This window comes from Aquarana catesbeiana, linkage group LG04 (genome assembly GCF_042186555.1).
Source record: "Aquarana catesbeiana isolate 2022-GZ linkage group LG04, ASM4218655v1, whole genome shotgun sequence".
NCBI classification, from domain to species: domain Eukaryota; kingdom Metazoa; phylum Chordata; class Amphibia; order Anura; family Ranidae; genus Aquarana; species Aquarana catesbeiana.
The window spans coordinates 487,858,521-487,885,912 of record NC_133327.1 but is presented as its reverse complement, the minus strand read 5'-3'; the positions used below and the strand labels follow the sequence as shown (position 1 = coordinate 487,885,912).

The following is a 27,392-nucleotide window of genomic DNA, read 5'->3' as shown; positions in this document are numbered from 1 at the left end:
AGCTGTTATAAAAATCCTATTTTCTTTATCGTACATCACGGGACACAGAGCCATAGTAATTACTGTATGGGATGTCCCAGAGCAATGCTATCTGAGGGGAGGGAGACACAAACAAAAGTAGGGTGCCATCAGACCTGAGAACCTATACTGCTGCCTGCAGCACACTGCACCCAAAGGTGATATCCTCATGCCTTCTTACATACACCTGATAGAATCTGGTGAATATATGGACTGAAAACAAAGTTGCGGCCTTGCAGATTTGAGCCATGGAGGCTTCATGATGCATTGCCCAAGAAGCACTAACAGCCCTGGTGGAGTACGCTTTGATTTGAAAAGGTGGAACTTTCCTCTTCAAACCATAAGCTTGAATAATTACTTGCCAAATCCACTTAGCAATAGTAGATTTTGACGCTGCCTGTCCTTTTATAGGACCTTCAGGCAACACAAACAAAACATCTGTTTTCCGAATCTGAGCAGTTGCCTCCAAATACATTTTGACTGCTCTCACTACAGAATGTAGTGACTTTTCTTTAGTAGAAAAAGGATCTGGAAAAAATGAAGGCAGAACAATATCCTGGTTTAGATGAAAACCTGAAACCACCTTTGGCAGAAAGCTAGGATGAGGACGCAATACTACTCTATCCTTATGAATAATTAAATATGGCTCTTTATAAGAAAGAGCAGCCAATTCTGATACCCTTCTTGCAGAAGATATGGCTACCAGAAAAACTAGCTTCCTTGTCAAAAGGACCAAGGGAATATGTCGTATCAGCTCAAACGGCTGTTTCTGTAATGCCGACAGAACTAAATTCAAGTCCCAAGGATTCAGGGGTGACCTAACCGGTGGATTAAGCCATGTTAAACCCTGTCTGAAGCTACAGACCAAAGAATGCGAAGCAAGTGGTCGTTGAAACAATATCGATAAGGCCGAGACCTGGCCTTTGATATTACTCAAGGCCAGCTTCATCTTTTATCTCTAACCCCATTTGCAGAAAGGCAAGGATTCTACCTATGACATACTTTCTGGGATGCCAACCCCTGGATTCACACCAGGAAACATATGCCTCCCAGACTCTATAATAAATGACTCTGGAAGCTTGCTTCCTTGCATTAATCAAGGTAGATATCACTGTGCCTGAAAGCCCACGATTCTTCAGAATGTGGGTTTCAATAGCCAAACCGTTAAATTTAGCATTTGTAAGGTAGGATGGAACACTGGTCCCTGCGATAGCAGGTCTGGACATGGTGGTAGGGTCCATGGGGCCCCTACCGCCATCTTTACTATTTCTGCATACCAAGATCTTCTGGGCCACAAGAACCACCAACTTCTTTTCCTGCTTGATCCTGCGAAGAAGTCGTGGTAGCAGCAGAATAGGAGGGAATGCATAAATCAGTGAGAACTGATCCCATGGGGTCACCAACACATCTGTTCTGCATGCGAGTGGATCCCTTGTTCTTGACAAAAAGCTGTCGACTTTGTTGTTGAACCGGGACGCAAACAGATCTACGTCTGGAATCCCCCATCTTTGGCATATAGTCAGGAAGATGTCGAGGTGAAGGGACCATTCCCCCGGGAACAACTGCTGGCGAATTAATTAGTCCGTCTGCCAGTTCTCTACCCCTGGAATGAAGATTGCCGATATGCGCGGCACATGCTTTTCTGCCCAGGTTAGGATATGGTCTACCTCTCCCTGGGCTGCACGACTTCTGGTGCCCCCTTGGTGATTGATATAAGCCACTGCTGTGGCATTGTCGGACTGGATCCTGACAGGACAATTCCACAACCTGAATGTCCAGGCCTTTAGGGCTAGGTACGCTGCCCGAATCTCTAGAATGTTGATGGGCAAGGTCCTTTCGGTTTTGGACCATTTCCCTTGGACAGTCGTCTCTTCCAGGACTGCTCCCCAACCTGAAAGCCTGGCATCTGTTGTTACCACCTTCCAGGTAACTGGTAAGGATTTCCCCTTCCGCAGATTCTCGGGTATCAACCACCAACTGAGGCTCTGGTGCACTATTGGCGACAAACGCATCGGAAAATCTAGCGCCTGGACCTTCTTGTTCCAGGCAGCCAGGATACTGTTTTGCAGCAGTCTCGAATGAAACTGAGCATAGGGAACCACTTTGAATGAAGCCACCATCTTTCCCAACAACCTCATGCAAAGGCGAATAAGAAGGACCCTTTGTCGCCCTGACCACCTGAACTAGCTTCTTTATGGCGCTGATCTTTGCCTGGGGTAAAAACACCCCCTTCTGGGTTGTATCGATAACCAGACCCAAGTACTCTAGTCTTCTTACTGGCTTTAAGGAAAATTTCTCTAGGTTGAAGACCCAACCTAGGTATTCCAAATAGTTGACTGTGGTCACCATGCTTTGGTCTAAGCGGGCTATCGACTGGTCTATCAAGAGCAGGTTGTCCAGGTAAGCTATAATCGTTCTACCATGGGCCCTTAATCTGGCCAGAGGAGGGGCCAGGACCTTTGTAAACAGCCGAGGTGCAGTAGCTAGACCGAAAGGCAGAGCTACAAACTGAAAATTACATTTTTCCACTTTGAAACGCAGATATTTCTGATGAGCGGGGAAAATAGGTACATGCAGGTATGCATCCTTGATGTCGATTGATGCCAGAAGTTCTCTCCCTCGTAGGATGTAGACTACTGATCAGATTGATTCCATGCGAAAAGATCGAATTTTCAGGAACCGGTTTAGATCCTTGAGATCTAGAATGGGTCTGACATCTCCATTTGGTTTTGGCACTGTGAAAAGGTTTGAATTAAAACCCCAACCCCTGCTCTTCCATGGGGACCACCATGATCACCTTCTGCGACAAAAGCCGGTCTTACGTTCGAAGGAGAAACCTCTTATTCTCTGGATCTTTTGGTACATTTGACCTGAGGAAACGAGGAGATGGGAATTTCTGGGAACTCTAGTTTGTAACCTAGAGCTATTGTGGAGACCACCCATCTGTCCTGAAAATCCTCCTGCCAGACCCTTGAGAACTGCAGAAGTCTCCCCCCCCACTCAAGCGAGCAGGGGCACCCCTTCATAAAGAGGCTTTAGCATTCTGTCTTGTAGGTATCCTTCTTTTGTCCCTGGGGTTGACCATGAGGTTTACCTCTTGAACCTGAGGGTGGAGGCCTTCGCAACTGCCTGGAGGCTGAAGCCCCTGGCACTGGAGAAAGAGCCAGTTTAAATGAGGGACGTTTACTCCTTTTCTTAACTGGCAAAAGGGTACTTTTCCTACCTAATCTTTTGGATATAATTGTCCAAATCATTTCCAAACAGCCTTTCACCGCAGAAAGGAAAGCCAGCCAGGAGCTTTTTGTATGGTGCTTCGGCTGACCAATTTTTCAACCATAAGATTCTACGCATATGCACCAACCCAAGCGTAGGGCGAGAGGTCTGCATAATAGAATCTCTGATTGCGTCAATTGCAAAACACAAAGCCCCTGACAGGTTGGCTAAATCCTGGGCCTTTTGTTCAGGGATAACCTTGAGCACCTGTTTCAAGTGGTCTCTCAAGGATTGACACACTCCAATTGCCGCCACTGCAAGTTGAGCCACTGAACCTGCCAAAGAAAAAATGTTTTTTAACAGGAATTCCAACTTTTTATCGGTTGGATCCCTAAGCATTTGAGCATTGGCAACAGGACAAGTCAAACTTTTATTCACAGAGGATATAGCAGCATCAGTTGCTGGTATACCCCACATCTTTGTAAATTTTTCCTCCATAGGATAAAGTGTTGAAAACTTTTTTGGAGGGAAAAGGCGCTTATCTGGGTGATCCCACTCAGAATATATAAGCTTTTCCAGCAATGAATGGACAGGAAAGGCACACAAAGCTTGAGGAGGCCTTAGTGAACCCAAACAAGAAGTGGGCTTTTCAACCGACTCAGTTAAGGGTAACTTAAATGTGGAGCGGACCATCTCAGGAAGAGATTGCACCAGCAATTTCTCATCAATTTCTCAGCAAGAGATTGCACCAGCAATTTCTCATTCCTCGGAAGAGGAGTCATCAGTCTCTCCACGGTCCCCTGAGGGAAAATCATCTTCCCTCTCCCATTGTTCCTCTGTTTGAGGGTCCTGGGTGGTAGAAGGGGACCTAATGCATTTTCTTCCACTCTGTGAAGATGCGATTAAAGCCGCTAATCTTTCCTCCAATCCAATCATGGCTGAGGAGAAAACCTCCTCAGTAATATATACAGGGGCTGAAATGCTGGAAGCAGTCACCCACACTCACATATGACCCGTCAGCTCTGTGTCCCTCCTTCAGCTATATGCAACTGAAAAAAGTGCACCTTATAGCTTTACACAGCCTGCGTTGTGGACGCTGAACCACGCCGACGCCACACTAAGCCCCGCCCCGTTCCTCCGACCTCCCTCAGCAACCCCCCTCATTTTTTCCAAAAGAGACTGTTTACCCGCGCGAGCGGGGCTCCGATCCGACCGGATCGCACATGGAGAGGGGGAGGCTGGGGTGGAGGAGAGCTGCTGGATGGAGAGCCGCCGCAATGGCTGCGGCAGTGGGAGCAGCACGGCATACCGCCGACTGACCCATGTTCCCTCTGCCTCCTGGAAAGAAGCTGTCCAGGTGGGGGGACATTCCAAAGAGAAAAACCCCCCTTCCCACATCTTACCTGGGGGTGGGCTGGAGAAAGTGGGCAGCTTGTGACACAGAGTGAGACTGACAAGCATGGAATCAGGTACATGCTCTTGACAGCCCCCGGTGGTGACATTAGGCAGGACAACATTTACTTAAAGGAGAAAACCCACAAGAATTAGAGATATTCCTTAGGAACCTCCCTTATCTTATCCAGCTGCAGGGTTCTGGTAAACCAGACAGACCCAATCTTCACCGCTCGCGGTGGGCTCAGTTAAAAAACCTTCAGGAACCGGGGGCCCCTTTTTATTGGGGGATCCACACTCCTGGGCCTGTAAAGCACCCCGCCAGGAAATATGGCTGAAAAAACCAAACACTGGATCCGGGGTCCAGCTCTCTAAAAAGAGAAGTGTTACAGGCAAAACCTCGTTTCTTCTGCCACGAGGCCCGGGTACCATTCAATTCGGCCTGAAAAGACACTTGGTTGCATTGCTTGCCCCAGGAAAAATTTCTCCGGCGGAGCTCAGCACAGCACATCTTTACTCGTGACCAACACCTAAGACACTGGCAAAAAAACTGAGGTACTCCCAGTAAGGGGAGGGGTTATATAGGGAGCTAAACTTCCTGTCTAGGGTGTGCCAGTGTCCATCACCTAAAGGTGCCTATATAACCCATACAGTAATTACTGTGGCTCTGTGTCCCGTGATGTACGATAAAGAAATTAAAATTTTGGGGGGATTTTCTGTAGCAATGTGTTTTTTATATTCTGTTTTAGCCGCCCTGATTGCTCCCCTGCATGTCTTGTTGCATTCCTTGTAAATCTGAAATGTCGAGGGTGTACTTTCTACTTTGTAGCTTTTAAAGGCCTGTTTTTTTCTCATTCATTATCTTCTTTACACTAGAATCTTTTGAATCTGGTGGCCAGGCTATCTAAACAAGTAGACATTTCTGGTTGAAGAAGTGAGGATGAAAGACCCCCATTCCAGACAGTGATGGATTGTGGAAATCCACCTTCCAGTTGTCTACTCCTGGGTTGTGGACTGAAGAGATCACTGTACAGTGAATTTCTGTCCAAAGGATAACCTGGCTTGCCTTCTTCAAGACTGCATGACTTCTGCTGCCCCCTTGGTGGCTGATATAAGCTGCACCCGTGCACCTTGATAGGGTGTCCCTGTAAAAGGGGGTCCAGTGTTGCAGAGCAATTTTGAATGCTCTGAGCTTCAAGATGTCATTGGGGAGCTTGGCTTCCACTGATAACCATGTCCCATGGACTGAGGGGCTGGAACACTCCTCCCCAACTTGAAAGACTGTCTGTTATCCTGCTTTCCACTGAAAAGGAGTGAAGTACGTCTCTATTTTAAATGGTTGAGAAGAATGGGTGTAGATCGTGCTGGACTATCAGTCAGTTTTGTAGATTGGTAGGGTGTGGGCAGAGGGAAAGAACTAGTTTCAAGAGGTCTGTGCCCAATTTGGAAAATGGTGGTGATGAGCCATGTTAGGGCTTGGGCTGCTACCTCAGTGTGCATCCTTGTGGTTGACTCCGTTTGTAATGTAGGAGAAATGAGGATAAAGGAGTGACCGGTGATCAAAGAGGAAAGTAATTTGTATTGCATTTGATGTTTCAGCAATAAAAAGAGGCCAACGTGTTTTGAAGGACTAAAGACTCCCCCTTCATCAGGGCTGCAAGCAAAAATAGTTGTGGAATGATCCATGTTGGAGGGTACCTTTGGCACGTGGATCTGGACTGTTAGAAGTCCTCAGCGCTGGCTGTGTGTTCAGAAGCGCTGCCAGGTAGGCAGAAATGAAAGCTAACTTGCCAAAATCTTGCTACCAGTGCCCCAAGGTTTCAGAAGGGCCAATGTAGCAATCAGGTTTGAGTCTTTGCCACCTGCTGGCCATTACTTAGCTTAAATCTCTGGAGTTGTACCTTAGCCAAAAATGATAAAACTGAATGCTGATGTATGCATGATGAACAGGTTTGTCCTTTTGCTCATGCCCAAGATAAAGGGATACTCAGTTTGTCTGTGCTTATCTTGCTCATCAGCCTGCTACCTCTGCTACTGTCCACCATTGCTCAGTTGACCGTTCTGGTACCTGGACTCTGTCTACACCTGACCAGACCATTAATCTGCTGACTATGCTATATTGTCAATTTTCGCTGATCATCTATCTGAGGATATCACCACTCTAGAATGCATCCTACCTGCTTACTGGCTATTATTCCAGGCCAAACTCCTTGACAGCAAGTGGCTGATTCTTGATATAACACAATATGTGCAAACAGGAAAAATATTTTTACTGTGCTATCCCAAAAGTGATCATGTGTGTAAGGTTTAACCTTAAATATAGTGAAAAAAAAGCTGCAACTAACAATGTGAGACACGCACACTACAAGCAATAAGCTGCGCTGTAAATTCATTTGTGAACATAAAAACAGAAAAAAACATTAAAAAATTATACAATTGAACATAAATAGGTAAATAATTCATGCAATATAATATCACATCAACGTTCTAATTGTCACCAGTGATGAGTGCAAAAAAAAAGGGAAAGAAAAGTTCTTTGTGAAAATAAAATATATAGCAGAATGCAAAAGCAATAGAACCAAGTCCACTCAGGCAAATGGAAAAGCCCGCTTAATAAACAGTCTTCTAGAGGGTGGCTTTACAATCTTCCTGCCAGCGATCCAGGGGAAGACGTCATCTGTGACGAAACGGCGTAGGGAGGAGCGGCGTGCTGACGTCACCACATACCGCGCTAGTCCCGGAAGCGACGGGCGGCATAGGAGAGCCGACTGGCTCGTTGTTTTTAATCCATCGCTTGATATTTTCCTGCATAATTGTAAGTGCATTACCATTTCATTTTATTCTAATAAATTTTTAAAACGTATCACGCTATGGAAGTTTTATGCCCTTTTATGGTAAATGAACATATACCTGCCACCTGACATCTTACGTGGAGAGTCTGAGGAGTCCCTTTAGCGTTGAGAGCTGTGAAAGACCCGAGGCTGGGGTTGAGAGCCACAGGCAAGTTTGATCTCCTTAAAAAGAGATCTAAGGAGCTGGTAAGGGGCAGCATTTTGGTGGGTGGAGGCACTTTTGTATTGCACCCCAGCACACACCCCCCATAGTGTTGAAGTTGCATGTCATCGCTGGCAGGAAGATTTTAAAGCCACCCTCTAGAAGGCTGTTTATTAAGCGGGCTTTTCCAATCTGAGTGGACTTGGTTCTATTGCTTTTGCATTCCGCTATATATTTTATTTTCACAAAGAACTTTTCTTTCCCTTTTTTTTTTGCACTCATCACTGGTGACAATTAGAACATTGATGTGATATTATATTGCATGAATTATTTACCTATTTATGTTCAATCGTATAATTTTTTAATGTTTTTTTCTGTTTTTATGTTCACAAATCAATTTACAGCACAGCTTATTTTTTATGATAACACAATATGTGAGTGGTTAAAATGTTAGGAACCATGGAAGGGGAATTTACCAAGCAAAAATGTTCTTCTCTTCAGCTGTTTAGCATAAGCATTTTTGACCTACCTGGACTTCCAATAATCCTTGAGCTACCTACAGCTATATTAGTTTCTTAACTCTGTTTTAAAAAGCTGCACAGTCTGAAAGCAAATATTCAAAACATGAAAGTACAGTTACAGTATGTTATTACATGTTTTTTAACCACTTCCTGCCCGGTCAATAGCATATTGACGTTCGGGAAGTGGTTCTGTTATCCTGACTGGGCGTCATATGACATACAGCAGGGCAACGTGGGGGGCGTGCAGCGTGGCGATCACGAGTGTGACATGTCAGTCTGACATGCTGCATCTCCGATCGTGATAAGAAGCCTCTGTCAGAGGCTTCTTACCACGTGATCAGCTGTGACCAATCACAGCTGATCATCGCATTAACCAGGTAAACAGCATTCCTCGGTTCGCGCTGACAGGGAGAGCCAATCGGCGGCTCTCCCTGTCAGGGGGGGGGGGTCTGTGCTAATAATCAGCACATTGATTATCAGCACAGCCCCCTCAGATGTGCCAATCACATGCCAATAAGTGCCCAGCAGTGTCCCCATAATAAAAGACTGCCAGTGCCCAAAACAGTACCAATCAGTGCCCACCACAGTGCCAATCAGAGCCCACCACAGTGCCAATCAGTGCCCATCAGTGCCCAGCAGGAACACCTGTCAGTAACGCATCAGTACCTCATCATCGGTGCTGCCCATCAGTGCCACCTGTCAGTGCTTATCAGTATCACCTATCAAAGCCGCCTGTCAGTGCCACCTATCAGTGCCCATCAGTGCTGCATATCAGTGCCGCCTATTGGTGCCCATCAGTGCTGCATATCAGTGCCGCCTATCAGTGCCCATCAATTCTACATATCAGTGCCTCATCAGTGCCACCTTATCAGTGCCGCCTTATCAGTGCCGCCCCACCAGTGCCCATCAGTGCTGCCTCATTAGTGCCCATCAGTGAAGGGGAAAACAAAATTTAATGACAGAAACTGAGAAAAACTTTTTTTTTTTTCAAAAATATTGGTATTTTTTAGTTTGTTTAGCAAAAAGTAAAAACAACAGAAGTGATCAAATACCACCAAAAGAAAGCTCTATTTGTGGGAAGAAAATGATAAAAATTTAGTTTGGGTACAGTGTTGAATGACTGCGCAATTGTCATTTAAAGTGCAACAGTGATGAAAGCTAAAAATTGTCCTGGACAGGAAGGGGCGAAAGTGCATGGTATTGAAGTGGTTAATTAAATTTCATAGCTTGCCACACTAGTGTTATAATTACTCAATGTGTGTATATTTTTCCAACCTGTTTTGACCTCGCACAGGAGCAGTTGCAGGTGGGTGCACTCGCGTGCCTGCGGGTCGGGCAGACTCAAAGTCTGCCGGCGACCCATGATCGCCTAGTACAGAGGCAGAACAGGGATCTGCCAGTGTAAACAAGCAGATCCCCATTCTGACAGGGGACATGCATCTTCTCTTCCCAGTGATTGGGAACAGTGATCTCTGTCATGTCCCAGTGAGCCCATCCCCCTACAGTTAGAACACACCTAGAGAACACACTTAACCCCTTGATCGCCCCCTATTGTTCGCCCCCCACCCCCCTTCCCTGCCAGTGTAATTTTTACATTGATCAGTGCATTTTTACAGCACAAATCAATGTAATAATGTCACTGGTCCCCAAAAATTGTAATTTGGGATCATATTTGTCTACCGCAATGTCAAAGTCCCGCAAAAAAATCACAGATTGCCGCCATTACTAGTAAAAACAATAAAAAAAAATTAAAAATCCCTAAATCTATCCCATAGTTTGTAGGCGCGATAAGTTTTGCGCAAATCAATCAATATATGCCTATTGCGGAAGAATATATATCGGTCTAAACTGATGAACAAATGTGATTTTTTATTTTTATATATTATAGCAAAAAGTAATGGCTCCTAAGTATGGTTCCTTCCTGCCCAGGCCTATTTTTAGCTTTCATCACTGTCACACTTTGAATGTGTGGTCATGCAGCACTATACCTATAAGAAATGTTATCATTTTTTTCACACAAATAGAGCTTTCTTTTGGTTGTATTTAATCACCACTTGGTTTTTTATATTTTACTAAATAAATGACAAATGGAAAATTTTGGAAAAAAATAAATTCTTTTTGTTTCTGTTGTCAGATTTTCCTAATAAATATTCTTTCTTCATAAATTTAGGTCAAAATGTATTCTGCTGCATTTCTTTGGTGAAAGTAACCCAACCCAGTGTATATTATTTAGTCTGTAGGAAAGTTAGAGTCCACAAACTATGGTATATACAGTATATGTGGAAAATGATCAATCCTGATGTACTGATACCCATATTTCTTGAGGTACAAAAATGCCAGGACAGTGCAAATACCCCCAAATGAACCCTTTTTGTAAAGTAGACAGTCCAAGCAGGGCTGGTGCTACCACTGGGCAAACTAGGCAGCCGCCTAGGGCGCTTTGCTGCCTAGGGTGCCCGGCCACTGGTGTTCCTACTCTCTTCTCTCTGCAGCAAGCAACTAAGTCTCAGTTTCAGCAGGCAGCCGCCGCTCCGTTCGCAAACGTTCATTGATGGGCACTGGTAGGCTGCACTGATGGGCGCTGAATAAGGCTGCATTTGATGGATGTTTCATTAAAAAGGTGGGGTATACATGGGCAGGGCAACAGGGGTAAAGGGCCCAAAATACATCCCTGGGAATTACAGACCAGTTAGCCTAACATCAATAGTATACAAACTCTTGGAGGGGATAATAAGGGACTATATACAAGATTTTAGTAACAAGAACAGTATCATTAGCAGTAATCAGCATGGATTCATAAAGAATCATGCCAAACCAATCTATTAACCTTCTATGAGGAGGTGAGTTGCCATCTAGATAAAGGAAGGCCCGTAGACTTGGTGTATCTGGATTTTGCAATAGCATTTGACACAGTTCCCCATAAACGTTTACTGTACAAAATAAGGTCCATTGGCATGGACCATAGGGTGAGTACATGGATTGAAAACTGGCTACAAGCCCGAGTTTAGAGGGTGGTGATAAATGGGGAGTACTCTGAATGGTCAGAGAAGGGTAGTGGGGTCCCCCAGGGATCTGTGCTGGGACCAATCCTATTTATTTTGTTCATAAACGACCTGGAGGATGGGGTAAACAGTTCAATCTCTGTATTTGCAGACGATACTAAGCTAAGCAGGGTAATAACTTCTCCGCAGGATGTGGAAACCTTGCAAAAAGATCTGAACAAATGAATGGGGTGGGCAACTACATGGCACATGAGGTTCAATGTAGAAAAATGTAAAATAATGCATTTGGGTGGCAAAAATATGAATGCAATCTATACACTGGAAGAACCTCTGGGGGAATCTAGGATGGAAAAGGACCTGGGGGTCCTAGTGGAAGGCTCAGCAATGGCATGCAATGCCAAGCTGCTGCTAACAAAGCAACCAGAACATTGGCATGCATTAAAAAGGGTTTCAACTCCAGAGATAAAATGATAATTCTCCCGCTCTACAAGACTCTGGTCTGGCCGCACCTAGAGTATGCTGTCCAGTTCTGGGCACCAGTCCTCAGGAAAGATGTACTGGAAAAGGAACGAGTACAAAGAAGGGCAACTAAGCTAATAAAGGGTCTGGAGGACATTAGTTATGAAGAAAGGTTGCGAGCACTGAACTTATTCTCTCTGGAGAAGAGATGCTTGAGAGGGGATATGATTTCAATTTACAAATACCATACTGGTGACCCCACAATAGGCTAAAACTTTTTCGCAGAAGGGAGTTTAACAAGACACGTGGCCACTCATTAAAATTAGAAGAAAAGAGGTTTAATCTTAAACTACGTAGAGGGTTCTTTACTGTAAGAGTGGCAAGGATGTGGAATTCCCTTCCACAGGCGGTGGTCTCATAGTTTAAACAAAACGATTTTGTGTCACATTTATTTGAAAAATTAAGAAATTAAAAAAAAAAAAAATTACACTTTTTTTTTATATACATACTGTCACCAGTGCAGTACAGCACTATCATATTACTGGTGTGGCAGTGATCGAGGACACTGACTGGTGACAGTATGTAAAAAAAAAAAAAAAAAGTGAAACGTTTTTTTACATTTTTTTTCTAACACTGTGACCAGAGCAATACAGTGTTAACATAGTAACACTGTACCACTCAGGGGAAGTGAGCTTTTTATTTTTTTTTTGCACATTATGATTGCATATACCAATACATTTCATTGGCATAAGCAACCATTTTTACTAAATGAAACTAGTTCATTCAGTGCCTTTTATTGCGATTAGCTGTGATTGATCAAAGCTAATTACATGGTACAGAAGGGGCTGTGATTCGTTTGTCTGTACCATGTGTTCACTGTGACCAATCACAGTTAGCAACACAATTGTATACAATGGATGGCATGAAAGGAAGCCATCAATTGTTTACAATGGTCATGTGATCTGCTGTGATTGGTCACAGCGATCACATGACAATGGCATGAAGCCAGTGCAGTGATCAGTCATTGGCTGTGTCCGATGGACACAGCTGGTGACAGATCGTACCACGTCACATGCTGCCTCCCAGAAAAACAATGCGCCCGGCCGTCATTCTACTATAGACTGGGCAGGAAGGTGTTAAAAATAAAAGTATGATAGTAAAAGGTTAAGATAAAATCAGTGAAAAACTATAAAGGGTTGTTGTGTAATAACTTAAAGCGCAAAACACTTCAAAAGTTGATGCAGAATATAACTTAATTTACTAGGATATGATGTAATACAGAGGCATGGTTACTATACTCCATGGTCCTGTGGCTCTTCAGTGCTGGAATGTGGATGGGCACTCCAACGCCATTATGCACAGTACAGGACCATCGGTGATCACTTGTCTTACACTGTACATGATGGCATCTGGAGAGGACAGGAGCTGACAAAAACGGTCAGAGAATGGCAAGAAGAGCAGCTTTGGAGAACTGGTCACCAAAACCAACTTTAGCTGGGAGGAAGACTACAGGACCATGGATCAAGGTAGGCATCCGTCTTTTGTACATCACCTAGTTAAACAAGCATTATGTGGGGAAAAGGGTCATTGACATTTATTTCATGTATGGTTACATAGTCTGGTTGAAAAAAAAGACACAAGTCCATCAGTTCAACCAATAGAAGAGAAAAATATACCCAGAGTTGATCCAAAGGAAGGCAAAAAACCCAAATAAAGCATGATCTAATTTGCTCCAACAGGGGAAAAAAAAATCCTTCCCGATCCCCTAAGAGGCAATCGGATGTTCCCTGGATCAACTTTACCTATAAATAATAGTATCCAGTTATATTATGTGTATCTAGGAAAGAATCCAGACCTTTCTTAAAACAATCTACTGAGCTGAACAGAACCACCTCTAGAGGGAGTCTATTTCACATTTTCACAGCTCTTACTGTGAAGAAGCCTTTCCGTATTTAGAGGCACAATCTCTTTTCCTCCAGACGTAAAGCGTGCCCCCTTGTTAAAGTGAATAACTCAACACCAAGTTCACTATATGTACCACTTATGTATTTATACATGTTGATCATATACCCCTTAATCTCCTCTTCTCAAGAGAATAAATTCAGTTCAGCTAATCTCTCTTCATAGCTGAGCTCCCCCGTGCCTCTTATCAGTTTGGTTGCCCTTCTCTGCACTTTCTTCAGTTCCCCAACACCCTTTTTATAAACTGGTGCCCAAAACTGAACTGTGTATGACTGGAGTTAGGCTTTAAAAGATACAAGAGCAAATTAAAGATTATTACTTCAATAATTGCACGGATCCTTAGCCTTTTTGCAGCAACTTACTTGTTTCCCCCAAGAAAATAGCCACTCTGTGGTCCTTGGCCATAGTCTAACTGTAGATCCTAAACAAAAAGGAAAATAAAAGAAGACAACAAAAGGTCAGAAAAACAAAACCCAAATAAAAACCAGAATAGTAATTACCAAAGACATTAGAATAGTTTACACTTCTTAGGGGGATGGAGGGTGCAATAAACTGTCATCAACAGCGGCACCCCTCTGCTTACACAAGGCATTTTCTTGTTTTATAGGCCCTAACCCAGCTTAGTAAATTGTGAGAATGTGTAATTAAGCTTCTTTGAGTTAACTATTTCTGCTGATGATGGGAAATTGCCTCTCTGCTACCCATGGGCACGGGCCTACAATGCCTAACGTCCATTCAAAGCAGGAAGTCAGCATTTTTGCTAATGAAATTGAAAGCTTTATGCCAATCTGTGTGTGGAGCTGCAGGTGGGGGCATTTTGCAACTACTGCCAGAGAGGACTGGGTAGTCCAAAGCTTTAGGGACAGAGGCAAGTCATGGTATTTTAAAAATAATTCCATGAAACATTTTGATCATACAAGTGTAATGTCACATAAATAAATACAATGATTAACAACAAAATTGCATTCAATAGGTTAAACCATGAAAACAGGCTCCAGACAATGCTACACTGTAAATCAGGCAAAAAAGTCATCAATAATTATTCCAATTATAATGACAATGACCATATAATAAAACTTGTATTACTGCTGCACTTTCATCAGGAACAAAACAAATGTATACATTTAGGTGTCTATTTATAAAAAAAAATCCACTTTGCAAATGTCTCAATATATATGCAAGCTGCCACAATATAACCAAAGGCACAGGTGGCATAACTGACCATATATGAATATAATACTTCATATTCCCATCGTACACGTTCCTAGTATAAGCTCTCAAGGTTTGGGTGCTGCAGCAACAACCAGCTGGATACTGGTTCAAGTCACAACGTAGATATTTGCCAGCACACCAAGGATCAGCACAAAGTGGTGTCCAAACAGGTAGTTTATTGCATGATCACAACACAAGAAAGGTGCAACATTTCGGAGTCACGCAGGACCCCTTCGTCAGGCATGTGATAAACGTGGGATAACAGTGGAAAGAATTCAAATAACCATCAACCAATCAGAAAATAAAGAAAACCAAAGCTCCTCCCACCCCCAGATAGGTATGACGTCACAAATCCCGCCCAAAAAAGACTCAAAAGGTTAGCATAATTAAAACAGATCCAAAAAAAACGTAAAGAAGGGGTTAACATAAAAAACACACTACCTGTGTTTTGTCATATAAGATTTGGTATTTTGGATCCTGAGTCACTATAGGGACAGGCCCGTTGCTAGGGAACATAAATATGGATCACACAATCTAAATATCGATCAGCGCCAGTGCAGGGAAGGATTTGTTTCATTACAACGGCGGTGGTAACCAGGCAACAGGGACGCTGTAGTGCCGGGGGGCGCTGATTCCATGGAGATGCATGACGTCGGCCCACCCCGGCCCGACACAGATCGGTGCCTGTGGGGGTAAATGTTTGCAGGTACGTTCAGACTACAGGGGGCGGTGGTGACCAAGCAACAGGGGACGCTACAGTGCCAGGGCCGCCAATGTCATGGAAACGGATGACGCCAGCTGGCCCTGCCCATAAAGGCAGACTGCATCCAATCCAGTGTAAGTGTAGAACCATCTCAAGGATGATCAGAAGAAATGGACAGCACCTGAGTAAAGTATATGAGTGTCACAGCAAAGGGTCTGAATACTTAGGACCATGTGATATTTCAGTTTTTCTTTTTTAATAAATCTGCAAAAATGTCAACAATTCTGTGTTTTTCTGTTAATATGTTGTGCTGTGTGTACAATAATGAGGAAAAAAATGAACTTAAATGATTTTAGCAAATGGCTGCAATATAACAAAGAGTGAAAAATTTAGGGGAGTCTGAATACTTTCCGTCCCCACTATAAATATAAAAATAAAAATAAACGGAAATAAAAAAAATAATAATAAAACTAAATATAAACATAAAAATAAAAATAAATGTGAAAAAGAAGGGGGGGGGGATAAAGGAAATGGGAGAAAAAAAGGAAAAAGAGGCAAAAGGAAAAAGACAAAAGAAGAGAAAAAGAAAGAAAGAAAAAGGAAGAAAGTGAAAAGAAAGAAGGGGAAGGGAGATGGGCGGAGCCTAGCGGAGCAGACATGCATTGTTAGAGCTCCGCACCGCTGAGGAGAGAAGAGAAGGACAAAGCGGAGCCTGCAGGCTCAAAAGGTATCCATTTGAACCTTTTTGCCCCAGGGAACAAACTGTGAAAGTTTGGGCAGGAAATATGGTACTGGTAGGACACCATGGCAGAAATAAAAATTACCTCACAAAGAGCTCACAGGCACTCACTGCAACTAAAGCAGCTCCAGTCACCTCACAAGATACAGCATCAGGGCGCTCTCACAGACAAAAAATGTCACAGCAAGACTCTCCATTTGAGTCAGATACAGAACAAATCCTCTCACAAACTTCTCCACAAGCCTCCTCAGCATCCCCAGTAATATTATTACAATTTGAAAAGATGCTTCATAAGGCTTTAAAACAAACCTCAGACCAAATAACAAAAAGCCTAACCAAAGAAATAAGAGAGCTGGGAAACCGCACCGCAGCCTTAGAAATAAAAATGGATGAAATTGAAATTACAACCCAAGTAAATATAACAGAATTGGAACAATTAAAAGAAGAGAATTTAATACTTCAAACTAAGCTCGAAGATTACGAAAATAGAGCCAGACGTTCAAACTTGCGCATAAGGGGAATACCTGAAACTGTGACAGACCTGCAATCTACTATTACTGCTCTATTACAAGAACTAAAGCCAGATATCCCTATTGAACGTTTAGAACTGGACAGAGTACACAGAGCCCTCACAGCCAAAAAGAAAGATGGACCCCCACGTGATATAATCACAAAATTTCATTATTACAGAATGAAAGAACAAATACTAATTGCTGCAAGAGAAAAAAAGGAACTTAATTTTCAAGGACACAATTATCAAATTTTTGCTGACCTATCCCAACTTACTATTACTAAAAGACGATCCATGAAACCCCAACTAATGGAACTGCAACGCCACAACATTATGTATCAATGGGGCTTCCCCTTTTCAGTCAGATTTAACTACCAAGGTACAATTTACAGAAGCAGATCAGCAGATGAACTACAACAAACCCTTTTAAAATTAAATCTGACAGAACCCACACACACTGTGTGAGATCATGTTACATTCCAGTTATATTTCTTATTACTTCTGATTCATATAGCCTTAGAATATATAAGTGAAATAAGGAAATTCTTGTTCAGTTATATATTATCAGGTAATAAAAATAGATTTATTACTTTTTAGGACAAATATGTTCAATAATCCAGAAGTAATGGAAGCTTTTTCTTTCTTTTCTTAAAACAAATATATTATTACCTAACTAGTTCCTAGAATTATGTTTTTGTTTATTCTAATCTGAAGCAATACAACCTCAATTTTATGAGTTAACATATCTAAACAGTTACATATGAATAAAATATGTAATTGTTTACTCTAAAAGGGTTAAAATCCCAAAATAATTCAAACTATCTTCATCAATACCAAAGTTATTAACAGTACCTTTCTAACTGAATTATTTAGCCTAGGGCAAGACTAACCATATACAACCACCCTGGAATAAATAATTTCAACAAAAACTATATTCTGCACTCCAATTAATGAAACATCATTTTGATGTCTTTTGACATAGCACTTCTCTCCTGTAAGCGGAAGATCCGTGTACCCCCATTAGCCCTCCTCATTCTCCCAACCATATTATGTGGGAGTGTGACGAAGGCACTTATTCCCCTGAGAGAGATATTTATTCTCTTTCACGGGTAAATTGTGATTACTTGCAAAAAATAATTTATACAATGTATCATCTAATCTCATATGTTTTTTGTTTACTCTTTACTCCAGAATTCACTGGTTTCTTTTCTATCTATTCATCTCTTCAGTCCACACAGGTTGATCTGCGCAGTCAGCTCTGCATAACAAAAAGTAAGTCAAAACTATTTGATCTGTTGCCATGGCACCACTGAATATACTTTCCCTGAATGTTCAGGGAATAAATGTCCCTCAAAAAAGGACCAAAGCCTTCCGTACTTTCCATAACAAGAAGGCTCACATAGTATGCCTCCAAGAAACACACTTCACCAAAGATTCTACTCCAAAATATATTTCTCCTTTTTATCAACAAATTTACACGGCTTCTGCCTGTACCAAGCAAAGGGGAACTCTAATTGCATTTCACCGATCCACACCATTCACCTTATCATCAGAAATTAAAGACCCAGAAGGTAGATACCTGATACTCATGGGTTATATAATGGATACAGCAATCACGGTGATTTCCTACTATGCTCCTAACAACCTACACCATTCCTCTCACATATATTACAAGTGATTAATACACACAAAATAGGAACAGTGATAATGTGTGGGGATTCGAACCAGGTCCTCCTCCCATTTCTAGATAAATCACCTTTTACACCATCCAAAATAACCTCTAGATTACCTTTTTCTCAACTTCTTTCCAAATACAATCTGGTAGATTCGTGGAGAGAAAGTAACCCAATGAAAAAGAAATTCACTTATTTCTCGCACCCTCATCAAACCTTCACCAGAACAGATCATATTTTTCTAACAATAGGAATGATACCAGAAATTATTGCATCAGATATAATTCCGATTCCGTGGTCTGACCATAATGCAGTATACACTACTATAGCCTCAACCATACCAAAAGCGCATGACCCAACGTGGTACTTACGGGACATAATGCTCAAACACCCACTACATCAGATGGCCATTGAACAAGCTTTAAAGGAATATATATCAATTAATAATACAACAGACATCTCCCCAATAACACTGTGGGAAGCTCATAAGCCTGTCTTGCGTGGTACAATACAAAGACAAATGGCACTATTTAAACGGGAACGCAAAAATCTAGCAAAAAAACTAGAACTCAATTTTAATGCAGCCTACATATCATTTCAAGATAATCCATCTCAGAGTACAAAATCTCATCTGGAAAAATCTAGATTGGAATACGATCTATTTCTCACTGAGTCAGTTGATAAATCCCTCAAACGCTCCAAACACAATTTCTACATGAATACAAACAAACCAGGTACATTTTTGGCTCGGGCATTAAATTCAACTAACAAATCTTTCAAACCAATATGTTTGAAATTATCAAAAAATGTTTACACTTGTAATCCAGTTAAAATAGTCCATAAATTTCACTCACATCTCGCAACTTTATACAAGACAAACAATGAATTTAATCCTACAGAGGCTGAATCCTTCTTCTCAAAAATAACCTTACCTGAGTTATCTCAGAATCAAAAAAGCAGTTTGGATGAGCCTATAACTATAGATGAAGTTGCTAACGCCATAAAAGACCTAAAACTTAACAAAAGACCAGGCCCAGACGGCTACTCGGCTTTATACTATAAAACATTCTCAGAAATACTCTCTCCCATTCTCACTGAAACTTTTAACAAACTTCTAGATGGACATTCTTTTCGGCAACAAACACTAATGGCAATTGTTTGTATGATCCCAAAACCCCTTTCTGATGATACTTCCTGTGTGAATTATCGGCCTATCTCTCTGTTAAACCTCGATATTAAATTATTTGCAAAAATAATAGCAAAACGCCTCAATAGCATTATAGGAAAATTAATACATAGAGATCAAGTAGGCTTCATGCCAAATAGACAGGCAGGCGATAATATACGCAGGGCAGTGTTATTGGCACATATTGCTAAAAAACGGAAAATCCCTTTATGTTTTCTATCTCTCGATATTAAGAGGGCATTTGACACAGTATCCTGGCAATATATGCAATATTCATTACAAAAATGGGGTTTTGGACCCCACTTTTTAACATGGATCAAAGCATTATATAATAAACCCAAAACCTATATAAAATATGCTGGATACAAATCTGAAGCCTTTAATATCGAAAGAGGTACCCGACAGGGTTGCCCATTATCTCCCTTATTATTTGCCCTTATACTCGAACCCATGGCCCAATACATCAGAACAAACCAAACTATAACTGGCATTGAAGTAGGAGGTATTACACACAAATTATGTATATTTGCAGACGATATATTACTTTTTCTATCATCACCACAGGTCTCTGGTCCTAACTTAATACCAGCTCTTGATGAATTTGCAGCCCTATCCGGCCTTATGATTAATCCTAAGAAATACCTAGTGCTTAATATTTCACTCACAAACATGGAATTGATCCCGGCTAGGGCTGCACTCCCATTCACATGGGCAGAAAAATCAATCCCATATCTTGGAATTCATTTAACAGCATCTCATTCTGACTTATTCTCAACCAATTATCCTCCTGTATTAAGACAGATCACAAATCTAATAAAACAATGGTCGCAACTTCCTTTATCCTGGATAGGGAAGATTAATGCAATCAAAATGACTATTCTACCCAAATTGCTTTATCTATTCAGAGTCCTCCCTATTCCAATTCCTTCCTATTTTTTGAGAATAGTACAAAAAAGAGCAACTTCGTTTATATGGGGCTCTTCTAAACCACGTATACCTATACACACACTACATCTTCCCAAAAATAAAGGAGGCCTGGGATACCCTTATTTTACTAACTACTACAGAGCAGCACATTTGGCCAGTCTGTCCAAATACCATGCAAAACAGGAAATCCCATTATGGGTATTTATAGAGGCTTCAGAAAATGACCCTCTATTAATATCAAATTTATTATGGCTTGATCCTAAAGACCGCTCTAAAATTCATAATCCCATAACTAAACACTTCTTATCTCTCTGGGATAAACTAAAAACCAAATATCAGTTACAATCTCCACACAATCCTCTCCTTTCTTTTATCAGAAATCCGGCCTTTTATCCGGCATGGATCTACCCAAATTCTTTTAAAGCTTGGACAACATCAGGCATTCAGACACTAAATGACTTCATAGCATCTAAATCATTCCTTTCATTCCCATAGCTTAGAGAAAAATATGATCTACCAAACTCTGAGATTTTCTATACACCATTCCTAAAGGGGGATACACCATTATCCCAATTATCCATTTTTGAATCAATCTGTACAAAAGATCCATTTGCTAAAGGTACAATTTCATCACTTTATAATCAATTATATGGAGTAGCAAATCTTAATAGACCCTCTTACGTTCAGAGGTGGGAGGAGGACCTGGGACGAACTTTAGAAGACACGGACTGGTCTAACATATGGCTCACATCTAAGTCATCTTCACCCAACATCTTAGCACTGGAGACAAATTATAAAGTCCTAACTCGCTGGTACCTTGTACCCGCTAGAGTGGCAAAATATTCACCTAATACCTCAGCTCTTTGTTTTCGAGGATGCCCAGAAATAGGCACATATTTACACATATGGTGGACGTGCCCAGTAATCCAAACCTTCTGGAAGGAAGTCTTTGTGATTGCATCTAAAATATTTAAAAAAATAATACAACCAGATCCATATTTAACTTTACTTAATCTAAAACCGGAATGGTTAACACTCTCTCAATTCAAACTTATGATCCAACTAATAACGGCTGCAAAACAAACAGTGGCCAAGGCATGGAAATCTCCTACATTGGTACTAGCAGAAACAATTCACAGAATGAATAATACAATGTCCCATGCTAAGATGGTAGCCATCGATCAAAATCAAATTCCAAAATTTGAAAAACTTTGGCATCCTTGGATAAAACAACAGTTCCTGTCAAACTTCAATGACTCTGTCCTGTTGCCATGGTAACAGATTAAAAGACTTACAGAGACACCCATTCTAAGGCTTCAAAGAGAACTAAAAAGAATAACAAACTGACGAGCGGGACAACCTTGTGGACCATACCTCTACCTTTCAACCCTTTTTCTTCTTTCTCTTTCCTTTTCTCCACCTTACGATTAAAGCTCAGGAAATGATATATATCTTTAATTTAGGTTTACGTGAACCCAATGTTTAATATTTGAAATTTCATGATATTTACCTATATAAACCCTACTGTAAAACAATGAGCTTACTTTATAGATCCTTGTAAACTTACTTTATGTATCTTTATAACATTGTATACTCAATAAACTTCTTTTGACAAGGAAAAGAAAGAAGGGGAAGAGAAAGTGAGGAGGGGGTAGAACAAATGGGAAAGGGGGGGAGGGAAGGAGGGAAAAGGGGTAAAGAAAGGGGAGGGAGGAAAAGGGGGGAACAAATGGGGAGGGGGGAGGAGGGGAGGAGAGAAAGCTCAGAACCTGGTTGCAAAATGCCTAGTTAACTATGTTCAAAAATGTAATCTGTAGGTTCATTATATGCAGGGAAAGATACAAGTGAAAAAAATCACAAACGTTCAAAAGTTGTCCCATATTGCATTGTCGTTAGGCCATCGCCCAGACAGGTGAGTAAAATTACAAGAAAGGAGGAGGGGAGAAAAGAAAAAGGGGGGTGACTAAAGGAAAGGTCAAAGGAAAATTAGTTTGATTATCGTTCAAGTCAAGAACACAGGTCAGCTATCTCTCATTCAAGAAGCATATAAATGATAGGTTGGCATTAAAGAGGAGTTCTGCTTAAAAAATAGAAATTAAAAGTCAGCAGCTACAAATACTGCAGCTGCTGATAATCGGACACTCACCTGTCCCAAAACCCAGCATTACGGGGGGAATGAAGCCCCGCTCGTCTCCCCCTCCTCTCTGTGGCGCCGGCATTGTTACTGTGGGCGCCCAGCTGTGGCTTCATAGCCGGGCACGCTCTGTATATGCGCGCACTGCACACCGTGACTGGCCGGGCAATCATCTGGGACCTGTGACGTGTCCCCAGATGATTGCCGAGAGGGAGGGGAGAGAAGTGATCTCTCTTTCGGTGCCGCGGTGCGCCGGGAGGAAGTGGGAGCTGGGATCCTCTAAAAAGAGGATATCTGCTCCCCCCAAAAGAATGACATGCCAAATGTGGCATGTCAGGGGGTCACCTTCCCTTAAAGCGGAAGTTCCATTTTTGGGTGGAACTCCGCTTTAAATTCGCCAGGATGGAACGTGCCCAGGGTATGGATCCAATAGGCTTCACGTTGTAGCAGTTGACGGTCATGGTCACAGCCTCTAATGGGTTGTTGGACGTGTTTAATGACCATACCGCTTAGTTCGTGTGTTTGATAAAACGCACTGCCACTGGTTTGTTAAGATCGATCTGCCTGTCCTCTTCTGTTTTTGATAGAGCGAGTCTAATATCACTTCTTTTAAAAGGGCCGGTTGTTTTGCCGACATAAGTAAGTGCGCATGGGCATTTGAGGTTGTAAACACAGTAGTCAAGTGTTACAGTTCAGGTATTCTTTAATGCAATAGCGGTTACCCCTATGTGGGTGCATGAAGTGTTCACCACATATGAGGGAATTACACACATTGCAATTGTGGCATTTGTAACAGCCGGTCTTCTGGGAAATTCTCTGTATAGTCCTGGCCCTGGCACTGCAGCGTCCCCTGTTGCTTGATCACCACCGGCGCATCACGCACACGCGGCCTGGCGATGACTGCTGTAGTCTGAACGTACCTGCAAACATTTACCCCCACACAGGCGCTGACATCATGCGTCTCCATGGCATCGGAGGCCCCCCGGTACTACAGCATCCCTGTTGTATGGTTACCGCCGCCACATCGAGCATGCGCGATCGGTGATTGCCGTTGTAATTAAACGAATCCTTCCCTGCACTGGCGCTGATCGATATTTAGATCGCGTGATCCATATTTATGTTCCCTAGCAACGGGCCCGTCCCTATAGTGACTCAGGATCCACAATACCAAATCTTATATGACAAAACACAGGTAGTGTCAGTGTGTTTTTCTATGTTAACCCCTTTTTTACATACATTTTTTTGGATCGGTTTTAATTATGCTAACCTTTTGAGTCTTTTTTGGCGGGATTTGTGACGTCATACCTATCCTTGGATGGTAGGAGGAGCTTTGGTTTTCTTTATTTTCTGATTGGTTGATGGTTATTTAAATTCTTTTCACTGTTATCCCACGTTTATCACATGCCTGACGAAGGGGTCCTGTGTGACTCTGAAACGTTGCATCTTTCTTGTGTTGTGATTATGCAATAAACTACCTGTTTGGACACCACTTTGTGCCAATCCTTGGTGTGCTGGCAAATATCTACGTACTGACCATATATGGACATGACCATATTTGATCTATCACGTCACTGAGACTCCCATGATTTCCCTGACCAAAAATGGTCATGTCCATATATGGTCAATGATGTCACCTGGAGACCCCGCCCCTTTTCTTATATTTCATCTGGGAACAGAATATGACATTCAGCAGGAGTCAAATAATGGTTTCAGATGTGTCAGCGTGGGACCTTAGGCATCCTGATTGACATCAATCTGCATCACTGGATGTTCACTATGAATTTACACTGTGTGGCTTTTTTTTTTTTTTTTAAATTAAAGTATTTGTCAAAATGTGTGTGTTTTTACCATTGACTTTTTTTTGTGAATGAGTAGGGGTAACATGTGCCCCTATACGCATTCACATTGGGGTGGTGTTGGGGTGATGGTGGGTCAGTATCTGTTGTCCCCTCATTTTTAAATGAGACTTTCAGATTCCAATAAAATTCCCACCAACAGCCCCCCTTAACCTTCGGGTGGGGGTTGTGGGGAGGAGGTCTTTGCTCTCATCAGCATGGGGACAAGTTGCTTTTCCAGCCTTAGCAGGGTACCCCCCAATGTTGGGAGCATGTGGCCTGGTATGGTTCTGGGGGGGGCAACACTGGTCTCCTCCTTTCCTGAAAATCCAGGCTGCATGCTTGGATAAGGGTATGGATTTTGAGGGGACCTCCGGCTTTTTTTTTTTTTTGTATGAGCTTCCCCCATAAAATCCATATCAGCATATCAGGGTCTGGTATTTAATTTGGGGAGAACCCGTGCTATTTTTGTTTTTTCATGGGGTCTTCCATACCAAATCTAAAGGGCATGGTGTGAATTTTTGAGTCAAGAATTCCTCACTGACAGCTGAATGTGCCAGGTGGGGATGAGTCACTGGTTTTTAGTAAGCCGGCATGTGACGGTTCTCGAACATCCAGGAGGAAGCCATCAAATTTAACAGAGGTAACCTCCGGGTACTCCGGTTTCCTCCCACACTCCAAAGACATGCTGGTAGGTTAATTGGCTTCTGTCCAAAATTGGCCCTAGTATATGAATGGGGACCTTGGATTGAGGGTAGGGACTGATGTGAGTGTGCGATGTACAGGGTTAGGGACAAGGGTCAGGGTTGTAGACACACACTCACTCAGGTTGAACTGGATGGACTGGTGTCTTTATTCAACCTTACTAACTATGTAATAATAGTGTTGCTAAACGTTTCACTTCACACTGAGCTGGAGGTTCATTTCGGGAGAACACCCATTCGTTTGGCATTCGCAAAAAGATAGTCCATAGCCTGTACACAGTGCTGAGGTTTCCCTCATGTTCTTTCTCCTGCTGGTGAATGTTCTTAGATAATAGTGCTAGGCTATTTTCTCTTAGGGTCCTTTCACACAGGCTTTCCATCCGGCGAACTCCATTTTGCTCAGCGGGGGGATCGCTCCGTTGGACCCCGCTGAGCAGGAGCATGACAGGTCTGTCTCCACTCACTGTGCGGACACGGACCGGTCAAAGCCCCACTTGTCCTCTATGGGAAATCAGATAAAAATGGATCACCTGTCTGTTTTAAAATAGGGTTTCCATCCGTCTGGATTTCAGGGACAGGATCGGATATCTGTGGATGTCAGCGGACAAGTTACCGCTGACATCAAAAATTGACAGGCGGACCTGATCGGAGTGCCCTTAGATTGAAAGGGGCCTTAGAATTAAATGTTAGGGAATGTTACATTCACCTAGCGAAAGGCAACAAGGAAACTATCGCACACATATTACAAACATTACAGGTATGACTTGTTACACTTGCACCAATGTTGAGACTTAAAGTATACATTAACCCCAAAATTACCTGTTGTTTATGTTAAACTAATTGCAAAAAAATAAAAAATATACAATCCTAACCCCAAAAAAGCTGGGATGCTGTATAAAATCTAGATAAAAACAGAATGCAATGATTTGCAAATTTAATAAACCCATAACAACTGTGGAAAACAGAACAAACAATAGAAAACATTTTAAAATGTTTTAACTGAGAAAATGTACCATTTTAAAGCGATTGTAAAACTAGAAGCATTCTATGCATTAAGGTAAAAAAAAACGTCTGAGCTCTGCTCTCCCCTCAGCCCTCCCTTATACTTACCTGTGCCCAATCTCATTCCAGCGCTAGGCACAAGAGCCACGTCTCTCTCTCATCTCAGAGACAGCAACAGGAGCTACTGGCTCCTGCTTTTGTCAACCACAGCCTCTAAAAGGAGGGCGTGGCTGAGCTGCACTTTGTGTTTCAATGGACACACACAGTGTGGCTTAGGAGTGACTCTGCACGAGTGACCCCATTACACAGAGCAGGCAAGATGTTTATTTTTTTTTAAATTGTAGGTTTACAATCGCTTTAAGAAAAAAATAAGGTCATTTTTAAAAACGATGACAGCAAGACGTCTCAAAAAAATTGGGGCAATGCAAAAAAAGCTGATAAAGTAAGTGACACTAATGCTGGCCATACACTATACGAAAAATCGGCCGAAAAATCGTTCGTATAGACACTTCGTTCGTTTTTCGGCAAGTTAATGGGCACAAATCGATAATCGTTTGTGATGTTTTTGTGGGAAAAAAACGAACGGGAAGTTTGGAAAATTTCTGCCGAGCGTACGATAAATTGCAAGGTTAATGTGTTTCCCGTCCGAACTGTCTGCACTAGGTATATGTAAAAAAACAAACAAAAAATTATTTATTCATGTCCACTGAACAATTTATCGGTCATTATATGATGGCACGATCGTTTGCGGTCACGGTCGAACGCTTGTTTTTCGAAAATGGGTTCGGCCGATTTTCTGTATAGTGTATGGCCAGCATAACAAGGAAGAGCTGGAAGAACATTTTGCAACTAATTGGGTTAATTGGCATCAGGTCAATAACATGACTGGGTATAAAAAGTGTATGTTAAAGAATCAGAGTGTCTCAGTTGTAAAGATAGACAGAGGTTCACCTATCTGTGAAAAGCTGCTCTTAAAGTGGTCCAACAATTTCAGAATAATGTTCCTTAATGTAAAATTGCAAAGACATTTATATATATCATCATCTACAGCACATAATATAATCAAAATATTCAGAGAATCTGGATAAATCTCTGCGCTCAAAGGAAAAGGTCAAAATGCAAGCAAAAATGCTTGTGATCTTTGGGCCCTCAGACAGCACTGCATTAAAAACAGGACACCACCGCGCATGCTCAGGAATACTTTC

The 27,392-nt window shown here is 42.0% G+C and overlaps 1 protein-coding gene across 1 annotated transcript in view; it reads right to left on the bottom strand.

Annotated features, from left to right (window-relative positions):
* Positions 1–27,392, bottom strand: part of MAP4K3 (mitogen-activated protein kinase kinase kinase kinase 3) — a 1,235,976-nt gene that overhangs the window by 514,431 nt on the left and 694,153 nt on the right. The window contains exon 17 of the mRNA XM_073628950.1: positions 13,924–13,982. Within this exon, the coding sequence (XP_073485051.1) occupies positions 13,924–13,982 (59 nt within the window). The remainder of the gene's footprint in view (positions 1–13,923; positions 13,983–27,392) is intronic.